The following is a 16585-nucleotide window of genomic DNA, read 5'->3' as shown; positions in this document are numbered from 1 at the left end:
TTACAACATTTTTATCAACTAATTATTTTAATTATAATGAAAAATAATTATTACAATTAAAACGATATTATAATTACTACATTATTTATCATGTAATATTTTACTATAATGTATCAACAAATTAAATGATTTATCAACAAATACATACCTCATCAACCGCATTTGAACCGCTCTTGTACCAATTTTTCGCTTGCCTTAATGCACAATGCCACTCAAAGAGTTCAATCTTCAAAATTTTCCACCTTCCCTGCAAAGATTGGGCTGATCAGCTCTTGGGCCAATTTGCGTCGAAGTGTCGCTTCACGCGCAACCATAATTCGAGTTTTTTCTGATTTGTGCCCACAGCCGGACATCGGCTTACAACTTTCCAAGACTTGCACAATTGAACATCTTCCTCATCCGTCCATCTCCTTTTATCTTGGGTATCTTCACTTTGATCTCCCTCTTGTCCGGCCACTGGACGTGTGTTTCCCCTTTGTTCGGCCATAGTGGATAATGAAAAATATGGATGATGAGAGCTATATGAAGAGGAGGAAGGTGTAACTATGAACTCTAATTTTTTTGGTGTGAGATGTAAAGAAAATCCTAGGTATTTATAGAGAAATTTTTAGAATTTTTTTCTTACCGTTTTGTTACCGTTTATTAACGTTACATATATATATAGTGGTTATTAATTAGTTGCCGTTGGATCCTTTTCTTAATTGAAATGGACGGATCAGATTTCATGACTGTTAGGCAGCCAATTCGAAATGACCCAACGGCTCTGTTGCACGTGGCACAGGCTGGGCCTAAAAGAGATCTACTACACGACAAGAGTCTGGAGTCACTCGACGTGCCTTTGCGGCGCCACGCGTCCTCCGTTCGTGACCCAGTCGCTGCCTTCAGCGCGTTGCAGTGGAGGATATGCTGGTGATGTCAGCCACGTGAATCGTTGGGCCGAGCTGGCAGCCCCTCTTCCCCAGTCAAGAAAAATGTCACTGTGTTGCCTTTTTTCTTCGCCTCAGACAAGAAAAGCCAATAAATGTCTGGGCAAACTTTCACCGGTGGAGGACCAACTTTGCTTGTGACCGGTCACCACGTCGGTTTTGCCCGGGCAAAAGAGAACCGCTGCACTTGCTCTAAAGAACCATTCACAACTTCATGAGTTTATTGCAATAAAATATTTTTTGTAATTGGCTTGATCGATTGCAACAACCTATAACTGGGTTAATGGTATTGGGTCGAAATGACTTTTTTCTTTTTCTATCGATGGTACATCTAGCAACAATTATAGTGTGTTCAATTTCATTAATTGATTTTAGCGAAAATTTCACAAATGGTCACTCAACTATGACTCGTTCGACACTTTGGTCACTGAAGTTTCAAATATATCACTTTAGTCACTCAACTATTACATTGTGAATCACTTAAGTCACCCAAAAAGTATTTCTTTTTAATAAAAAAAATTAACAAAGTGACTTAAGTGATTGACAATGTAATAGTTAGTGACCAAAGTGATATATTTGAAACTTCAGTGACCAAAGTGTCGAATGAGTCATAGTTGAGTGACCATTTGTGGAATTCTCCCTTGATTTTATACATTCGTTCTTTTAATCTTCAGTTCAATGGTAGTGGGCAGACTTGGGAAGTATTGGGTTCATTATCAATTGAATTTTTTGTTCATCTCTATTCAATCTCTTTGACTCTGGTTATTGTGCGGAGGAGATGGAGATGGAAGAAGGAAAGAATGGCAAAAATGAAAGTTTGATGTGAAAAATTAGTAGAGGTTCAAGTATTAGAGATTTCTTCCAGGGATCATTTCTTGTACTCAAAGTGCGTTTGTCCCGGGAAGGAATATTCAAGATAATGTAATTGCTGCTTTTGAAACCATTCATACTATCAGAGTTGAGAAGCACACGAACTCACCTAAGATGGTCCTCAAATTGGACATAAGTAAAGCTTATGACAGGGTGGAGTGGAGTTTTCTGAAGGCTGTTATGCTGAGGTTAGGGTTTGCAGATGAGTGGGTGACTCTAATAATGAAATGTGTTACTTCAGTTTCTTTCTCGGTGTTATGGAAAGGGCACTCTGTGGGTTCTTTCACGCCATCTAGGGGAATACGACAAGGAGATCCCCTATCCCCATATCTTTTTCTCTTTGTTTCGGAAGGATTATCTGGTCTTTTACACAATGCGGATAGGTTGGCGTTGATCAATGGTGTGAAAGTGGCGCCTACTGCACCTCCCATTTCCCACCTGTTATTTGCTGATGACAGCCTCCTTTTTGTTAATGCATCGGTCCAAGAATGTGTTTCTTTGAAACAGTGTTTGCTTCTGTATGAAAGTGCAGCAGGTCAACGTATTAATTTCCAGAAGTCAGCGTTATCCTTTGGACCCAATGTATCCGAACAGGTACAGAATGATGTGAGGGCTATTCTTGATGTACCGGTTGTTGATTTCCATGAGAAGTACTTGGGATTGCCGACAACAATTGGGAAGAATAAAAAAGAGGTCTTCAAAAAACTGAATGAAAGATTGGATGTACATCTTCAAGGCTGGCAAGGGAAGTTTCTCTCCAAAGCGGGTAAGCTTGTGTTAGTGAAAGCTGTTGCTCAAGCTATTCCCACTTATTCAATGAGTGTTTTCCAGTTGCCTATTGGGGTGTGCAAAAAATTCCAGTCAAAGGTTAGCAAATTTTGGTGGGGGAAGGGAGGAGACACGAGGGGTATTCATTGGTGTAATTGGGACAAACTTTGTAAAAGGAAGGAAGATGGGGGCCTTGGATTTCGAGACCTGCGAGCCTTTAATCAGGCTATGTTGGCGAAGACGATTTGGAGGATGTTTTGGGGCAGAACGTCTTTAGTAAGTTCACTCCTTCAAGCCAAATATTTTCCAGGAACGTGTTTTTTGAATGCAACATTAGGGCGTACACCCTCTGCTATTTGGAGGGGTTTGATGTGGGGAAAACAAGTGTTGGATGGAGGGACAAGGTGGAGGATCGGCGATGGGAGGAGAGTAAGTATTCGTTCTGATCGATGGATTCCTAGCCCGGTAAGTTTTAAAGCTGTGAGTCCGCTTCAAGTACCCGAACAGCAAAAAGTCGAGTCCCTCTTCACAGCGTCGGGTGCATGGAATGTCCCCTTGATTAAAGAGGCCTTTTTGTCACATGAAGCTGATATGATACTAAGCTTGCCACTAGGTTTGAGAAACATTCCCGACAAACTTGTTTGGCATTATACCAAGAATGGGGTGTATAGTGTGAAATCTGGCTACTGGGTGGCCAAGGAGTTGCAGGATCGACAAAGGGGATCTGTCGCTAGTTCCAGTTCTAATAGGAACAAGGAGGTGTGGGGGAGAATTTGGAGTAGTAATATTCTACCCAAGGTTAGGGTTTTCATGTGGAGAGCACTGCATGGCTTTCTACCATGTGCTATAAATCTGCAACACAGACGAATTATTGATGATCCAAGCTGCTGGCAATGTGGTGATCCACGGGAATCAGTAATGCATGCGTTGTGGGACTGCCCGAAGGCAAAGCAGGTTTGGAAGAAGACTTTCTTGAATGGGGTTTGTAAAGTTTGGCAGGAACCATCTTTCTTCGACCTTGTGCATCATGTACTATCTACTGCAATTGAGGATGAGTTTAATCACTTTTGCTCCATTGCATGGTGGCTCTGGAAAAATAGAAATCTCCACAGGCATGGTGAGAAGATTCTAGAACCCTATGAGATGGTGAGTTCTGTCAGTGAGTGGTTGAAGCAATATATAAAGGTCACGCATTCCAAGCATGATGCTAACTATAATGGAGAGCAGGTTGGCAATGTTTCCAACCGGATTGAATGGACCCCCCCCTGTAATGGGCCACCTCAAACTCAATTTTGATGGTGCATGCGACTTGAAGAATGGAATTAGAGGTATGGGAGTAATTTTCAGAGACTATAGAGGAATTATGAGAGGAGCACTGGCTGTCCCACAGGTTGGCCACCTCCCCCCAAGATCTATTGAAGCATTGGCATTACTGCATGGCCTTAGATTCGCAGCCCATGTTGGTTTCTCTCACATTGAAATCGAAGGTGATGCACTCTCAGTTATCAATAGCCTACATGATAGTTCGGAGGATTTGAGTTTTGAAGGTCATTTAATTGATGAAGTTAAGTCTTTAATTCAGTCTTTTCATTTTTGTAGTTGCCATTTTGTGAAACGGGAGGGGAACAAAGTTGCTCACCGGTTAGCAAAAGAGGCTTTAAAAATTAGTCAACAGTTACTTTGTTTGGAGTCGGGGCCTATTTGGCTCCATCAGTCTGTCAGTATGGATTTTCAGTGTGAAATCTAGTTGGGTCGATTGTCCTGCGATAGTAACCAAGTTGGTGCTCTTGCAGACTTTTGCTCCACAACTCATTGTAATTCATTCATTGTTAATGAAGTTCCTATTTGATCAAAAAAAAAGTATTAGAGAAGTCTAAATAGAAACACTTTAATTTTGTAGACCAGAAAAGTTTTAAAACAACAAAAAAAAAAACTAATCTGGACTTTCGGAGTGGGTTGGTGGGATGCACAAAGACGCAAAAGTAATCTGTAACGCCGAATAGTTAGGCTATGGGACATTGGGACCTCATTAATGGACTCCACTTGTCTTTATCCAAGTTTCGGACCAAGCCCAAAATTTAGCAAGAACGCGTGGCAGCCGATAAGTCTTTCCAGAATTCTTCTAAAACCCTAAAGTCCTAAACCCTCCCTTTCAAAACCAAACTCCGATGGCCCTTTCAAAAAAAAAAAAAAAAAAAAAAGCAAATTCCGATGGGAGCCACCAAAACAGAAACAGTCTCTCTTATTGTCGACCAAAAGTCCAAAACCAGACTCAAAGACGCCAAAGACCACTGCTCTGTCTGACCCCCAACTCATTCAGACAGTCCAGCTAGCCTTCCAATATGAAACTGCTTCTTCACCTTTCGGCTCTGCCCCAGTATCTTTATCGACAACCCTCGCCCAAATAAGATGGAGTTGGGCTCGGCGTGGTCTAATCTGTCTTTCTTTTCTTGCAATGTTGTAATAATATTTTTTTTTCATATTTTTACTGATATATATAGGAATACTAATGAATGGTAGTTTTGGGTTTGAAATGAAAATTATGTCAGAATGACCTGGGGAATTTTATAATATATATTAGATAGTTTACCTACATTTGTGAATTTCTGAGTATACTTATATGAAACATGAAGTCACTTTATCTTCACAAGAGAGTTTCTACAAATCGGGCACGTTAGACCATTCTTTAACCAATTATCAATGCAATTAGCATGAAAGATGTGCTTGCACTCGAAAACGCGACAAGACTCGCCATCCACGAAATCTTCTAAGCAAATGGCACACCGATCGCTGCAGCAGCTCGATATTTCCAGGCTAGCTTTGCAGTATTGCAGAGGCCCCGGAAGTGCCTCAATGGCTTGGGTTTGAATGGCCTGGAAGCTTTGCTCTTGCCCTTCCTCTATTACCATGTCCTCCCAAACTCTGTCAAGCACTTCCATCAAGAAGATTTGCAACATAGTTACAACATTTTGCACCGGTGCTTGCGACCATGTTTCTTCATCGGGATCGTGATGGAAATCAGATGGCTCAACATGAACAATTCCAGTTAGAATGTGGCTTCTTACCCCGGCTGATTCAATATCTCGGTCATTACGGCGTCCATATGGAAGCCAAGAACATATGACTCCAATAATGTGATGCATGAGCGCGATGAGAAATAGAATTTCGGTGCAGAGAGTTAATTTGGCAAGTGCTATCCAGATTGCGAGACGGCCTGAAGGTGTAAACTTGTCCTGGCTTAGTAAAAACAAGATGGCGACGATTCCAAGGGCGAAAATGAAAGATAAAAGAGTGCAGGGGTGAGCAGGTGATTGATGGAAAAGAGCACTTGGGTTAAAGATCATGCTGCTCATGATCATCAGAATTTAGAAATGCTTTCATGAGAATATTAGGTTTAATTAGCGTCGTCCCTGCTGGAAAATTTCCTTTTGTTGTTCATACATCAGACTATTGTGCCAGAATTGCTAAAATCAATCTCGGAGCTTTGTACGTTATATATCTGTTAGATTACCTGTTCTTTAACCAACAAGGCAACAAAAAATGCGTAGTTTTATTTTTTTTAGGCCATACTAACATCTTTGCAACCACCGGATAACAATGAGACTCACATGTATATATGTTGTTGTAAGTTGATTACTTGGTAATTGGTTATGGACTTATTGTTTACTCTTCTTACAACTTTGTTGAGGTCTATCTTGTTCCAAAACTCGGATTGAATCAATGATTTACTTCTTGGTTATTACGGTCATAAATGGTGTCTTAATTGGTTGCTATGATTTTTTTTCTTTTGAGAAAGAGGTTACTACGAATTAACAACTCAATAGTTAGATTCATACTCAGAGTTTTTTTTTTTTAGAAACTTCTGTACCAAAACAAAAGTGATATTTTGCTTTCAGCTCCAGAACGTACATTATAGAAAACTTGTTAGAAACCATATACATGCTCACAATATATGCACACAATCATAAAAGGGATTAAGGCTTACCTTCAGCAATCACTGGCATGGATTCCATCTTATGCTACAAACACGAACACTGAATATGGCCTTCTGTTACTTACCAACTTGCTTCTCAATGGACAGAACATTATGCAAAACGTCAGTAGTAATCAGGGACCAATTCATCTGTATATATAGGAGACTTAACCCTCAAGAAGCTTCCCATTAAAGCTATCCATATCAGTTTAGGTTTCCTAGTTAGATTCTTAATATAACACTTCATTGTAATCTTTCTTGCAGACTAAGAATAGGATTACTTACCTTAATGAATAGATACACTGCTTCATTAAGTTACAAGTATTGATTTACTGTTTGTATCCATGTTAAACTAGGATTGATATTAAGCTAATCATCAATTACTTTATGATGATATGTGTTATGTCCATATTTGATCTTACAATCTCCCCCTTGGACTCACACATATCATGCTCGATGATTTGCACCAGAGAACATCAAAACCTACTTAACTTACTGAAGTGCGCGCCAGATAACAAACTTAAATCGAAAATCCATTCCAACATGGTCAGATCACAGTTACTTATGCAGAGCAAGAAACAGTATACATTTTAACAAAAATGCAGAGTTTCAAAACCACAAACACAAGCTCCTGCAATCCACATATGTCAAACCAGCACTACACCAATTTTGTTATCAGACAACGGCAGAAAACCGTTGTGTGATTTGAAGATCCACCGTTGTAGAGTGAGCCGTTGTCTGATGAAAAATCAGACAATGGTGGAACACAGTTGTGTGATAAACACACAGACAACAGGTATGGGTTATAACTGTTGTGTGATAGCTCGGCAGATGGCTCGGCAGATGCCAAGCGCGCAGCTGGGCAGCAGTTGAGGGGCGTCTTTAGACAACAGTGCCAGTTTGCAACCGTTGTATGTTAAGAATATCAGACAACATTTTTTTATTTTGTCTGTTGTCTGATTGCTCTTCAAACTTCAGTTCTTAGACTATATGTATTGTGTGATTAACTTTAGGACAACAGAGTTCAATTGCTTCCGTTGTGTGATTAACTTGTAGGACAACAGAGTTCAATTAATTCTGTTGTGTGATTAGCTTTTAAGACAACAGAGTTCAATTAATTCTGTTGTCTGAGTATTAATCAGAAGACACTGATTCGTTAAAAACCGATATGTGATATATTGATTACAATGTATTTTTCTCCCATTTTTGGTCATTCAGACAACAGGCAGTGATCATTAGCTTTGGTCTGTTGTGTGATCATTTGAACATTCCATTCCTGAATTAGATTGTGCATTCATTTGGTCTATTTACGAAATGAATAGTACTCTATCAAATACAAACATTGCAAACCATCCAATGATTCATATAACCATTACTTTAAACTTCAAAAGCAAAAGGGATGCATTTCCCAATCATTGAAACCAACATTTTACACTAGAAAAGCATTCTAGTGCATGCCCATCTACTTGGGACATCAAAAAACTGATACACATATATTGTTCCAAAATATGCCACACATGGTGCATGACAATGTACCAGCAGAGAAGCACAAAAAAGATGCTTTCCTTATCTAAAATGTACCAGCAACAAGTGTGCTACTTCATGACTCATGCACATATGTGTTGACAACAAACTTCCCCCACTCATTTCGTACTTGATCAATATCTGTCTGGGTGTATTGGCTACTGCCTCTCCTCTCCCACTGAAATTAGTTAATTATATCAAAAGGATCAGTCAATCATTTTGGTGAATGAGGTATAGATATAATAACACACTTAATAGAAATTGAGTCAAGTGACTATTTATAGCTATGTATGTTGATACCTTGGAAGGAAACAATGACATGTCTTTATCCTCAATGATATCTCTCATGTATCGCATGATAAAGTACCCGCACTCCTTGTTGCTAGGTTGGGGAGGAATGCCCTAAACACAAGCAAATGAATGAACAAGTGAAAACTTGGCATGGAAAACTGTTTTTGAAAACCACAAGTGGTGAAACTTACAGCCAAATTTTTCCAATGGACTGAACTCCGACTTTGCTTATTCTTTTAAGAAATATACATACGCATAGCACTACACCAAAACAACAATATGATCAATGATGTACCATAATGCAAGGAGGCAAACAAGTGTATTAAACAGATTTCATAAAATTGAGGCATTTCGATCAATATGTAAACGAGGGACTTACGTATCCACGATAGACATCCAATCTCCTGTGGGTAAGCGTCTTTTCAGCGGGTCCATAAAATAGGCAGTTCCTTTCTCCGGATTAACAAGTGTCAACACCCAATGATCACTACATGTATACAAAATGTCATATATCTTGAACACTAATTTGTTATATATGTTCAGACACAGTAGATATGAAAGTTTGCAAACATTCATTAACTTACCCTGAGTTATATGGCAGCATGAACATCTGCCCTGGTTTAGCAGTTACAAGCCTATCTTTGATGTGTTGGGCCTTGACAGTTCCATTCCCACACCCCACAGCACCAATAAGTGAAGGGTCAACAAACACAACCATGTCCAGCATTTTATAAGCCTTCAACTTATCATAGAGGTACCTAATAACAAACATTTGCACCAACTCATTGGGTTTCAACAACTATACTCCTTATCAAGGCATTACGGACAAAGCATATATATATATATATATATATTTATATTTCTATAATATCAGTTCAAGGACTTTTTCTACCTCTGATACACAGCAATGCAAGTTCCAGTTACTTCCCTCATGCTTGCAAGTCGCCTAACATCTTTTCCCAATATAAATGTCTTACGAGAATATCCAAACACTTCAGGCTCCATGTAGAAGTTGATTGTATTCCCATCTTTGAATGCATCCTCACCCCACAAACATAACATCTTCAGTGAAGCTGGCAACGATGGTGCCAATTTGGCCAAGCCAAATTCAATCTCCGAGTCCTCTTCCCCTATCTCTTTCCTTTTCTTCTTCTTATCAGCTTTATCCTTGGTAGGTTTCTAGAATAAGAAAATAAATGTAAGGTACAAATCATAAATATAAGCTGCATATCTACAATTAAGTGAATTTCTATAAACAAATGAATGTTATCAAAGTAGCTACAGGTTGAATTATACACAGTTCTTACCTTGACTGCAGATTTTATGACTAGGTGTTTAGGCCATGCGACCCAACTCCCCATAGCCTGCTTCACTGTTTCAATTTCATCTTTCACAGGAAATGGCACTTTTGCTTTCTCCTCAAGCGCGGCATAGATGGAAACACGCACATTACCATCCCCTAATGGAGTGCCATGAACGAGTTGGGAAGGATCCTCGCACTCCATAATAGTGGCATAAGCAACAATATGTTCAACAGAACCTATTGCCAACTTGCAATCAACCTCAGCTACGTTTGACTAAAAAATGGACCAAAAAAACAAGATTTATAGTTGTTCCCTATATATATTCGAAATAGTAACAGATTTAAATGTAGTCGACAAGCATACTCATAAGCAACTCATAAGCATTATATGAGTAACAACATGCTGCAAGCTTCAGACAGTTTCAGAAAAGTGGTAACTTGAAAGAAAAATTCACCAACAATTATTCTTTCAATGATTTGAAGCACAACTTTCCAGATTTCAAGTAGACATGCAAAGCTACTATTTTCCAGAGTTTCATGCTATTCGCAGTTCAAATGAATTGTCAAACAAGAATCTAAAGTGACAGAAACGCTGAATAAAACAGAAATCCTGAAACAGTGCAGTTTGATCAAAATAGCATAAGTATTTCATTTTAACTTTGTTTTTCACGAAACCAAGTTCAAAATGATCATTGAAGAGTCTCCTTTAAGCTGTCAAAAACTGAGAGTAAAGTTACAAGTAAAGGTTTTTCAAAAATCATGAAATGCCCCACTGGTTCAGCTTAGGTGTCAAACACATGTATGCAGTAATCGAACTTTAATCTTTTTCCAGTTCATTATTCGCTTTAAGTAAAACCAAATTACCTTTAATGTAGGTTGACGCATCGTCAAATCCACATATTTTGCTCCCTCCTCATTCTCCAGCTCCTTGATATCTATCATATTGACATTTTCTTCAACAGCCTCATTGACCTCCTCACGGTTGACAACTACTTTCTCAAGCAACTTGGGAAACTCATTCCCTTTCTTGCACCTAGGACTTTTATCCAACCTGCCTTCCTTAACAACCTTTGTCCCTTTCCTTTTACACATGATGGTTTTGTTTTCCATTTCTTCAAAAACGCTCAGAATTTTAGCTCCATCCACATTGTTCACTACTTCTTCCAACGGACCTTTATCCGTTTCTTGAGCAATCTCATTAGCTGTCATTGAGCAGCTTCCATGGCCAGATACATGTGGGTGAATAGTTGCAGCCTCTTTTCCATTTATCTTTGCTTCAAGTTCAGCAAACTTGGCCGCCCACATAGCCCGCTCATCTGCAACAATTTTTTCCCTCGCTTCCTTGATTATCTCCTCCCTTGCCTCCTCTAGTATCTTCTACCTTGCCTCCTCTACTATCTTCTCTCTCTCCTCTGACAATATTTTCTGCACACTAAGTCTGACAGTAGCTTCTATGCTCTCCTTTCTACGTTTAGGGAGGTGGAAGTAAGTAGAGGGAGTGACAAAACCTCCTACTCCCCGCACTCTTCCCCCATGCTCCGGAGTCCCTAACGCCAATGTTAAGACATCATTACTTCCTTCAGCGCTTAGCTCTCCACTGTCAAGCTTTCTTTTCAAGTTTGTCTGACAGTTTAGATTAGGAAATATCATCACATATCATCTAAACAAACCTTATACATACAAAAATAGTCCAATAAATATATGGACTTACTATCTTTTCAGCCGTCTTTGCTGACTCCTCATCCTTGAAACTGCCATCCTTTGTCTGTCGTCCTCTTATCCACAAAGTGGCCCTATCAACTTCTCCATCACTCATTCCATCAGCCTACAAAATAGGATAGTTAATGCATACATTACAACTAGGAACCCCACATAAGTAAGGTAGAAAACAGTTTCACTAACCAACTCAGCCTCCAACCCTGCATATCCTTTACGGGACATTCTATGAGGATACTTATTCTTGCTGCGCCTCTCTTGTTGCTCACGACGCTTTTCCTGCAAAATAGGGGTACTAATTAGTTAAATGAGTATTCGATATTTACATAACTGCATTTTATATGACTACAACTAAATGATTGAAATACAAGTGCATTTATACCAAGAATGAGGGCTTTGTCCGCATTTTGACAAATTCTGTCCAGTGATCAGCATTGATGAAAGGATAATCATCTGGAGGATATTGCAAGGCTTCAGGATCATCCAAATAGGGGATAACGTACTTGGAAGTAAGTAGACACTTGAATTGCCTCCACTTTCTTGCAACAGATTCCAAAACCAATTTTTTATGCTCAGGACCAATCAAAAATGGAATCTGTGCACATTTCATTGCTAACTATCAGTTCAAGTTCAGAAACTACTGAAAAATGAAAACAATGAACACTATCATACCAACCTAACTAACTACACCTTCAATACTAAACAAAATAGATAAGGAACTTAATCACCTGAACACGTTGCCAAATTTTGTTCTTCTCTTCAAGAGTTACGGCTTTCCAATTTTCCCTTATTACCGGTACCTTCCTTCTTGCCAACACACCAATGTAGCTTTGCATTTGCTCAGCCACCTTCCCACAAGGGGTCCCTTTTCTGTTAAATAAAACAACCTTCTTGCATTTACGACTCTTGCGGTTTGTAATGCGTGACATAGTCACCGCATGCCGCTTCAGCAACTTTAGGCCCCCAGTTGATTCAAGTTCTTTCTTTTTTGACTTTCCCCTTTTTTGAATGAGATCCATCGGAAAATGATGATAATGTCGGTGACTTCAAAGACTTAGTCTTCTTAGGCTTCGAACGATTTTCTTTCGACTTTCTCTTCTTTGATACACTAGCATATTGTGATGCAGCCATTATCTACACAAATGTTAGCCCCATTAGTACATCAAATCCACATATATGAGTAACTTGTATAACAAACATATAAGCTGCATATTAGTAAACAAATCTGCTAATGTTTAAAATAACAGACACTTTAACATATATTACTACAAATATTAATGTAGAAAATAACAGTAATTAAATAAACAAACACTTAACACATATCCAAGCAAAAATAAGAGTATTTAAAATAACAAACACTTAACACTTGGTACAATCATGTAAACAGAAAATAACCAACATTAAAAACATATTTAGTGAGCCAAGTATCCTTTAGGCATGACAATTATAAATTACATCAATACGACTATATGAACTACTCTCCCTCAACTACTATATCCTCATTCCCTGCACGCCTATAACCCATTGGCTCCTCATCTTGAGAGTTATCATGTGACTGAATAGCTGGCATTGTAGTTGCGATGGGGGGTGGGAAAGAATGGTGTCCCCAACATCATCCTCCTGAACAGAATCAATGTAATCTCTTTTTGGGACTCTCACCACAACTGCCCACCTACGATCTACAGGGTCTTCAACATAAAATATTTGCTCCACACTTTTTCCCAAAACAAAACAGTCATTTAGATAACCTTTCCTATTTAAATTAACTAAAGTGAACCCAAGATCATCTTCCCTTCTCATTCTCTACCCAATCACACTTAAAAATAGGAACCCTAAAATGACCATAGTCAAGCTCCCATATTTCGGTAATCACCCCATAGAAGCTCATGTCTTCAGTAATAGGGTTTTTATCCTTAGCACTAGCTACTTGAGGAGTCTTAGCAACCAAATAAACCCCACTGCTTTGTGTTGACCTAAGATCATCGCGCAACTTAGTGTTATATTGCACTCCCCCTATTCGGTAACTACTAAACTTCGGGACTTCATGGCTTGGTTGATCTGCTAGCCACCTCACAATCTCAGGGACATCACAACCTGGTTCAGCAACCTTTGATTCAACCTGCAAAATAAAATAAAACATTATACCAACTGTGTTCTGCATTATTAAAAGCTTTATCAGTCTATAAATTACAGTTACATTAAATGGAAACTACTTACCCTCTCCTTCACCCACTGAGCAAAAGTCATGTTTTGTTTGTCCACCAACCACTTTTTATTCTTTTTGTACTTGGGGAACTCCCTCTTCAACTGTTCCGTGTGTTCCCTACACAAATATTTATTAAGTATTAGTGTATAAGCATTAGAACAAGAAAATAAGCAAAACTGTAAAAAACATAGATAGTGATCAACTTACAAAAAGTAGCTTCTAAATTCTTCAGTGTTTTGAAGCACGCAGAGATGAGCTTGCTGAAATTCTTTGCCATAAACAGACTCAATAGTTGCACCAGAGGTAGGCTTGTCAGCTGTGATGTTTTCTTTTGGGATGCCAACAGTCCTATCATCAAAGAAAAGTTCACCTAAAAACTCAAGCGCCTCTTCAGCTATGTAACACTCAGCAATGCACCCTTCCGGATGCGTTTTATTCCTAACATAGCCCTTGCAGACCTTCATATATCTTTCGAAAGGATACATCCATCGGAAGCAAACCGGTCCACATAGCTCAACTTCTCTAACCAAGTGGACTGTTAAATGAATCATTATGTCAAAGAAAGATGGCGGAAAGTACTTCTCAAGCTCACACAAAGTTTCGACCAGATCACTTTGGATTTTGGGAAGCCTTGAAGCATCTATAGTCTTGCTGCAAATTTCATTAAAAAAAAGGCAAAGCCTGATTACTGCAACCCTGACCGGTTTTTCCAACACCCCTCGGATAGCAATTGGGAGCAGCTGTTGCATTAACGCATGACAATCATGGGATTTAAGTCCAATCAGCCTCAAATCATCCATTGAAACAAGGTTTGAAATGTTTGAAGAGTAGTTTTCAGGAACCTTCATGCCATGAAATGATCCACACATACATCTTTTTTCATCTAATGTTAGGTTCCAGCTTGCCAATGGCAAGCGCTTCTTTTTCGGACCATCTAGATTTGGGTGCAATCCACATCTTATACCCATTTCCTCCAAGTCCAAACGAGTTTTCAAACCGTCTTTGGTTTTTCCTGGAATGTTCAACAACGTCCCTATTAGACTATCACACACATTTTTTTCAATGTGCATGACATCAAGGCAGTGCCTAACAGGGAGATACTTCCAATATTCAAGCTCAAAGAATATCGACTTCTTTTTCCAACATGGCCTAGTTTCATCCTCAGCCCCCTATAAGCAGGAGCAGGTTTTTTTTTTCCAAACTGCCAATGTGGAACTTCAGCCTCCACCCTGCTCAACAATTCTTCTCCAGTCAATGGCACTGGAGCTGCTACATGTTCTGGCTGGTTATTGAAAGCAGCCCTTAGCTTTAGGTAAGGATGGTGTCTTCCTAAAAATCGCCGATGAATGGTGTAGGCCATCTTTCCCCCGTGAACTAGCCTTGTAGGTTTTGTTTTATCAAGGCAAATCGGACATGCATTGTAGCCTTTCACTATACTCCCTGAAAGGTTACCATACGCTGGAAAATCATTGATTGTCCAGAATAGTAGAGCCCTAAGAGTAAAAGTTTCATTTTTGATGGCATCGTAAACTCCATTCACCCCTTCCCATAGCAGCTTTAAATCATCTATTAATGGTTCAAGGTAAACATCGATGTCGTTTCCTGGTTGTTTAGGGCCCGATATCAATAAGGTAAGCATCATGTGTTTCCTCTTCATTACCAACCATGGAGGTAGATTATAGGTTACCAAAATAACGGGCCAACAACTATACTTGCTGCTTAAGGAGCTAAAGGGATTGAACCCATCCGTTGACAATGCAAGTCGTAGGTTTCGTGGCTCATTACCAAAATCTGCCCATTTTTCATCTACCAACTTCCAAGCCGCAGAATCTGCAGGATGGCGAATTAAGCCATCCTTGTTTCTCTCGGTGGCATGCCAAGTTAAGGCCTTTGATGTTTCAGTTGATTGAAACATTCTTTTGAACCTAGGAATAGGAGGGAAATACCATAACACTTTTGCAGGGACTCCCTCTCTTTCTTTCTTGTTTTTGCATTTTTTCCACCTAGATGTACCACATGTAGGACAAATAGTGTCATCGGCATATTGTTTTCTGTACAGAATACAGTCATTAGGGCCTGCATGTATTTTGGTGTAATCCATTCCTAATGCACTCAAACTCTTCTTTGCTTCGTACACAGAGGAAGGTATCTCGTTTCCTTCCGGCAGATACTCAGCAAAGGCAATCAACCAGTCCGAGTAAGCCGAATCACTCATCCCATGCTTGGCTTTCAAGTTGTAAAGCCTCACAAGCACATTCATCTTGGTGTGCCTATTGCAACCAGGGTACAAGGGTTTGTTAGCATCGTCAACAAATTTCTTGAATTCATTACACTCACTCGAAAGCTCCTCATCCTCATCACCTTCCAACTCCACATCACTATCTAATTCTACTTCATAATCTGCCCTCATGTTACCCTGTACAGAGTCAGATTCAATTGGCTCTGATTCAAGACTTTCACTATCCGTATATGATCCCGACTCCACTACAACCTCCCCATGTTCTGTCCATTTCACATAATCTGTGTCAATCCCATTTACAAACAAGTGATCCTTTATCACTTGTGCAGAAAAATCTTTCACATTTCCACACTTTGTGCAAGGACAACAAATACGGTTAGGGTCTCTAGCATTTCCCAAAGCAAACTGACAAAACTCTGCCACCCCTAACTTATATTCATGAGATCTCCTATCAGCATGCACCCATGACCTATCCATCTACATTAAACAAAAACCACAAACCAAAACTACATCATCGAGCAACAAAACCCCAATCACATATCCTGCATGCATTCACTAAGTTCCATAAACTCTACCAATTCAAACTCTGGTACTCTTAATCACCGACAGCAGTTTATTTACATATATACATGCTCCAATATCAGGCAATGAGAAAAAAAAATATCGACATATATTCAGGCTAAGCAAATTCAATAACAAGGACAACAGAATAGCATAATATATATAGAAAAACAAATCGATATACATTTAGGGTAAGAAAATCCAATAA

General features: G+C 39.3%; 2 protein-coding genes and 1 long non-coding RNA gene across 3 annotated transcripts; all 3 read right to left on the bottom strand.

Annotated features, from left to right (window-relative positions):
• Nucleotides 1-5197: 5197 nt before the first annotated feature.
• LOC112203567 (E3 ubiquitin-protein ligase RNF126) lies at nt 5198-5707 on the bottom strand. The gene has a single exon (XM_024344513.1). The coding sequence runs from the start codon at nt 5705-5707 to the stop codon at nt 5198-5200; it is 510 nt and encodes a 169-aa protein (XP_024200281.1).
• Nucleotides 5708-8187: 2480 nt separating this feature from the next.
• Nucleotides 8188-8616, bottom strand: LOC112202587. Its single transcript, XR_002937461.2, has 3 exons — nt 8544-8616; nt 8362-8463; nt 8188-8239 (listed from the first exon to the last, which is right to left on the bottom strand). It is a non-coding gene; the product is annotated as an uncharacterized LOC112202587 (long non-coding RNA).
• Nucleotides 8617-13154: 4538 nt separating this feature from the next.
• LOC112203565 lies at nt 13155-16293 on the bottom strand. The gene is made up of 4 exons (XM_024344512.1): nt 14679-16293; nt 13785-14589; nt 13589-13694; nt 13155-13490 (listed from the first exon to the last, which is right to left on the bottom strand). Exons 1-4 carry the CDS (start codon nt 16291-16293, stop codon nt 13155-13157), a joined length of 2862 nt encoding a protein of 953 aa, XP_024200280.1.
• Nucleotides 16294-16585: the final 292 nt, after the last annotated feature.

Source organism: Rosa chinensis, chromosome 5, assembly GCF_002994745.2.
Source record: "Rosa chinensis cultivar Old Blush chromosome 5, RchiOBHm-V2, whole genome shotgun sequence".
Lineage (NCBI taxonomy): Eukaryota > Viridiplantae > Streptophyta > Magnoliopsida > Rosales > Rosaceae > Rosa > Rosa chinensis.
The sequence above is the reverse complement of the archived record's forward strand: the minus strand, read 5'-3'. Positions and strand labels throughout refer to the sequence as shown.